General features: G+C 36.8%; 1 protein-coding gene across 1 annotated transcript; it reads right to left on the reverse strand.

Moving 5' to 3' along the window:
- Positions 1-541: 541 nt before the first annotated feature.
- LOC123590858 (taste receptor type 2 member 42-like) lies at positions 542-1510 on the reverse strand. Its single transcript, XM_045464441.1, has one exon. The coding sequence runs from the start codon at positions 1508-1510 to the stop codon at positions 542-544; it is 969 nt and encodes a 322-aa protein (XP_045320397.1).
- Between the last annotated feature and the right edge of the window lie 3998 nt (positions 1511-5508).

Genomic DNA, 5508 nt, shown 5'->3' on the forward strand with positions numbered 1-5508 from the left:
TGTTTCTAGTTTATTTTATTTTGCACTATGAATATTATTTTCAAATAACTCATTCCCATGTTATCAATAAGACTTCTAATGACAACAATGAAAAGCTTTTTCATTTAAAAAAAATTAAGCCTTTACCCTATGAGGTCATGTTTTTCCTATCTCTGACTTTAGTTGCTCAATTAACTTTTCTATCACCATTTTATAGATCGTCTACCTAGTGAATAGTAATTTATCTTGATTTCTAAAACACGACATGCTTCTGACATGTAATATGAATTACAATTACATAAATCTTTTGCATATAAAATTAAATAATTTAGATTCTCTTTGAAAGACTATTTGCGATTTTTAAATATTGGTAACCACTGTGTTAAACAAAACTGAATACTTTAAAAATTATATTGGCTGACCATGGGTCAATTATCATCAAAAGTAACTTTTTCTAGGGAAAATTTCATTAATGTTTGACAATACTTAAAGGAACCCTGTAGGGGGAAAAAAAAAGAGAAGTGAAATTGATCCTCAAAGACTCCTCATTAAGTCTTTATCTTTAGAAAGACCCTGGAACGTCTATCTGTAAAGACGAAACTGTTTTTTCTCTTTTCAAGGTGCTTTTAAGATGTCGCAGTACCTTCAAGGCTGTCTGTCTCAGTTTGCTGTTTCCCAGAATCAAAATTAATGAGTGGCCTGAAGGAAAGACATATATGGCCAACATGATAAACTTTGTGAACTTGTTGTTCCAAAACATCAAAAGCATCCAGTTTGTCAATTGGATGGAAAAAAAATGAACTGTGAAGAGGAGGAGGAAAGACATAACCATTTTAATGGCCCCCTTATGGGCCTGTGTGCTGGGGTCCCTGGAGCCCATGATGTTGAGCTGCAAATTTCTGATGTGTCTTACCAAGGACAGAAACAATAGGACCAGTGAGGTCAGGGACAGAACAATAGGAATGGTATAGGAAAAACTAAGAAGAATCAGGGTTTTAATATAAAGGCTTTTACTGTCATTTATATGTAATGTCAGATTACTTTCATCCATCACATAGACGTTTAAGAAGAGATCATTCAATGATTCTAGCACCAGGAAGTCAAACAGCAGAAAGGGCAAAGAAAGGACAAGAATGGCAAGAACCACTCTGTTCGTTCTCCACTTCAGCCAGAGGAAGAAAGAGTGGGAGAAGTGAGCTATTTTAAGGAGGTAGAAAATGCTCAGGCAGGTGGTAAACCAGGTAGTCCAGTGATTAGTTATTCTCCAAAGCAAAGTAATAAGTTTTGCTGATTTCCAAGTGGAATAGAAAGGCGGAGATAGTGTCATTACAAATGATTGCCACAATGACACCAGCAGCTGAGTGATTCGGGAGAGAGCCAAGCAGGTGAGGATGAAGTCAACAAAAGAGATTTTTTGGTTCTTGATCCATTCAGAGCAGTTCACCAGTCCAACGAACACATTCCCCGACATTCCAATGATGAATTCTGCTGTTGACAGCGTAAGAAAGATTTTATCCAGTCCGGCTAACATTTCCGCAGGAAAAAAATCCAAATGTCTAACGTCGTGTCTCAGTCGCAAATTTGTAATCAAACTGTCTCAGCACAGCATCCATTTCTGATCGTTACCTTCACCGTGTTTCTTTGCGATTCCAGGGTTAACCACAACCTGCTGCTGTTGGATACAGTCTCATATATATACGTATATGGACATTTCTCTGCTTTATTGTAATGCCGATCTTAATCCAGAACCATCTGCTAAGGGGTAGCATCCCACATACTTTCATGAAGATGGTTTTATTTCTTTGAAAGAGCTACTCATTTCCAAACCGAACCGTTTGTGTTTCTATTTATAGTTGGCAAGGATGCAAATTTTCCACTTGAGGTAATGATCCAAAGGTTGAAGTCAAATTCGCTAGCATGCAAATATGGGCCAGATTCTTTTTCGCTGATTTGTGAAAAAAATTACCTCACCTGAAATACTATGCCATTTAGATCCAGATATTTTCGTTGTTTTTCATAGAAAGTTTTGAAATAATCTAATAATCTAAATCTAAATAAACTGTCCTAAAATTTAGTTAGAATTCAATGAATATATCTTGAGTATCTGCTATGTGTCAGAGTCATTTCCAAAAGTAATATACTTTGCTATGAAAAAGAAAAAAAAAAGCATTAGGAGATCCAGAAAATAGTGAAAACACAGAAAGAAATAATAAGAAGTAAGAATAAAATGTAATGTGAACACAAAAAAGGTAACTATAAACATTACTGCTGGGGAAAGAGAAAAAAATGGTATTTTCCTTAGATTTTATAGATAATTAGGATTTCAGGAGAGAACTAAGTTATATTTTGTCCTGATTGAACAAAATACAAAAAGATGGCAAAACCCAAATTACTTTTCTGAAATTAAAGTCTTCTCACTGATAATTTACTGTAATTACAATGTTCTTCAGGTACCTCTGAGTAACATGTCTTCTGAGTAGTTAAACATATTCCCCAGTTTTGCTCTTTATTTTTGTACTTGTTCTATTTGTTTTGGCCAGAGATATAATGGTGTCCATCTAGCCGTAATTAACAGAAAATAGGTAGAAAATCATTTCAGATTAAATAAGGAAATAATAAGCAAACATATCTGCTCTATATTCTAGGAACAATGAGTTTGACATAAGCCATTAATGTACCAGAAATGAACTCAGAGTTACAGCTCTTGTGTCTGTTGGCATTACGTGTTCTGGTGTTGCCAGACCACATCCAAAATAGTGAATGAAATTTAAAAAAAAAAAAAAAATTAAAAAATTAAAAATAAAATAAAAACCTTGGCCCTTGGCCCTTTTCAATGTCACACTCCCAAATTAAATTCTATTAATTTTGTAAAGTGTATATTTCAAGAACAATGTTGTACAATGAACTATGGGTAAATTATTCTGTATGACAAAATTTTTAATTTAGAACAAATGTTTAAAATTATAGGAAGAAAGAGAAAGAAAGAAAGGGAGGAAGGAAAGAAGGGAGGGAGAAAGGAAAAAAGGAAGGAAGAAAGGAATTTATTGGATACAGCAAGGCTGAAGGCAAATAAAGAAATTTGGTAGTAGCATTTTCGAAAGGAGAATGATAGCCTTGACTAAGATTAATGTCTAGAAATGGAGCGAAATTCATGGCTATGAGAAGCATTTAGGAGATGGAATCAGCAAGTCTTGGTGATGGATTTGGGGCTATAAAAAGGCAGAGAAGCCCGCACTTTCAAGCTTCTTTTTTTGCACCTGGATGCATGGAGTACGAGGACCTGAAGGAATGCCTGGAGGGAGAGCAGCTCTAGAAGCAAGGGGTGGTCAGGGGCACCTGGGTGGCTCAGTGGGTGAAGCAGCCAACTTGGCTCAGGTCATGATCTCCCGGTTCTGTGAGATGTAAACCCCACATCCGGCTCTCTGCAGTCAGCATGGAGCTCACTTTGGGTCCTCCCTCTCTCTGTGCCCCTGCCCTGCTCCTGTTCTCTCTTTCTCAAAAATAAACTTTAAAAACAAACAAACAAACAAACATAGTAGCAATGGGTGGGAGACAGAAGAAAAGTTGGAGAACGGTGAGTTCTGTTTTGAACATTTTCGGAGTATCTGTAAATCATCCAAGTGGAAAGATGGGGCAGTCACTTGGGTATTTGTGACTACAGCTCAGAAAAGAAATTGAGATTATAAACAGATTTGGGAGTCATCAGCACATACTCAATTCCATAAAAGGTGATGGATGAGCTCCACGGCCCTGAGGAACACCAGAGGATAAAGAAATCAAAGACAAAAGGCAGTCAGACAGAGAACGGAAACCAAGAGGTCACAGGATTCAAAGCAACCATGAGCAAGGAGTGTTACAAAGAAACGGTAGCCAATTCTTCCTGCTACTACCCTTCTTTTATAAGGAGGTAGCAAGGAGGTCCTTAGTTACTATGGAAAAGAATAGTTCAACTGAGGGGCGCCTGGGTGGCGCAGTCGGTTGGGCGTCCGACTTCAGCCAGGTCACGATCTCGCGGTCCGTGAGTTCGAGCCCCGCGTCGGGCTCTGGGCTGATGGCTCAGAGCCTGGAGCCTGTTTCCGATTCTGTGTCTCCCTCTCTCTCTGCCCCTCCCCCGTTCATGCTCTGTCTCTCTCTGTCCCAAAAATAAATAAACCTTGAAAAAAAAAAATTTTAAAAAGAATAGAATAGAACTGAATAGAAACCAAACTGCTGTGTCAATGAGATCCCAAAAATGAAGCATTAGAAACCCTATACTTCTATACTTCTATATAGAAGTATACCCATATATGGCTATAATGTGATCAACACATTAGTAGATTAAAGGAGAAATACCAGGGGGAAAAAGTTTAACATAAATCTGCATTTATTCATAATAAATGTTCTTAGCAAACTGGGCATAGAATACAATATTCTTTTTCCTGATAAAAAGCTGTGTACAAAACCCTAGAGGAAATCTCGTACCCATGGATACGTTGAAATCATTCCCCCTGACTTTGGGGCCCAGTGAGCTAAAAACATCTCGCTATATCTATTTTTTGCAGGTTTTCACCAATCACAGTAAGACAAGAAAATGACATAAAAAATGTAAGGTCAGAAAGCACAAAACAAAATTGACCTTATCCACAGACGATGATTGAGATTACACAGATTATCCAAAAGGATTCTTCAATACATTGTTAAAATGCCCATTTGCAAGGTTTCTGGACACATAATAAATGTGCAAATATCTGTTCTATCTCTTCATATCATCAGCAAACAGTTAAAATGAAACACTCTCTTAAAAGATGAAATTTCCACAACCTCAACATACATCAAGTATCTAAGAATAATCATACACACAAAAAGCATGCAACACCTTTGTGGAGAATGTCAAAAAGTCTGAAATGGCTTTAGCATTTTTTTAGCCAGTATGTATTAATTACACACTAGATGTAATCAAAGCCTTAGATTTGTTAAAAAATTTAAACCATTATTACAGACATTTTCCCATTTTAGGTATGTATCCAAGCACTTCAATTCTCTGACTTCATTGTTGAATATATTAAAATTTCCTGCTTCATATATAGGTCATGAATTTGTCTCAAGTTCAAAAACAACCGCTTCTAATATAACACTGCTCTTCCCTATCTCACAGATAATCACCTCTCTTCCTTTCACCTAGTCCAGTCACTTGTTTTGAGTTTTTTGTGTTTTTTTTAACCATCCCATAGGCTGCAGTTTTCCATGTGAGGCAATAAGGGATGAGATCATCTCTTGTTTGCTAATGTGCAAATACAGACTGAGGTCCTGTCATTCTTTTTGCATTTTCTTTGCCTAACAAATTTGTATCTGTATCTTTAGCTATGGAGGATAATTAAAGCTATTTATAGTCATCAAAACTTGGTTAGGATGACAAAAGTAAAGCAAATGCTAGAGTATCCAATAGAATTTTCTTCTAGAGTACCTTAGTATTCATTGAAAGTACTTGGATCTAGGGGCACCTGGGTGGCTCAGTGGGTTAAGCCTCCGACTTCTGACTTCCATTCAGGT

The sequence above is a fragment of the Leopardus geoffroyi genome, chromosome B4 (genome assembly GCF_018350155.1).
Source record: "Leopardus geoffroyi isolate Oge1 chromosome B4, O.geoffroyi_Oge1_pat1.0, whole genome shotgun sequence".
Lineage (NCBI taxonomy): Eukaryota > Metazoa > Chordata > Mammalia > Carnivora > Felidae > Leopardus > Leopardus geoffroyi.

Bases quoted from the DNA above. Each gene is read 5' to 3' on its own strand.
- LOC123590858 (XM_045464441.1), bottom strand. From the start codon at position 1,510: ATGTTAGCCGGACTGGATAAAATCTTTCTTACGCTGTCAACAGCAGAA.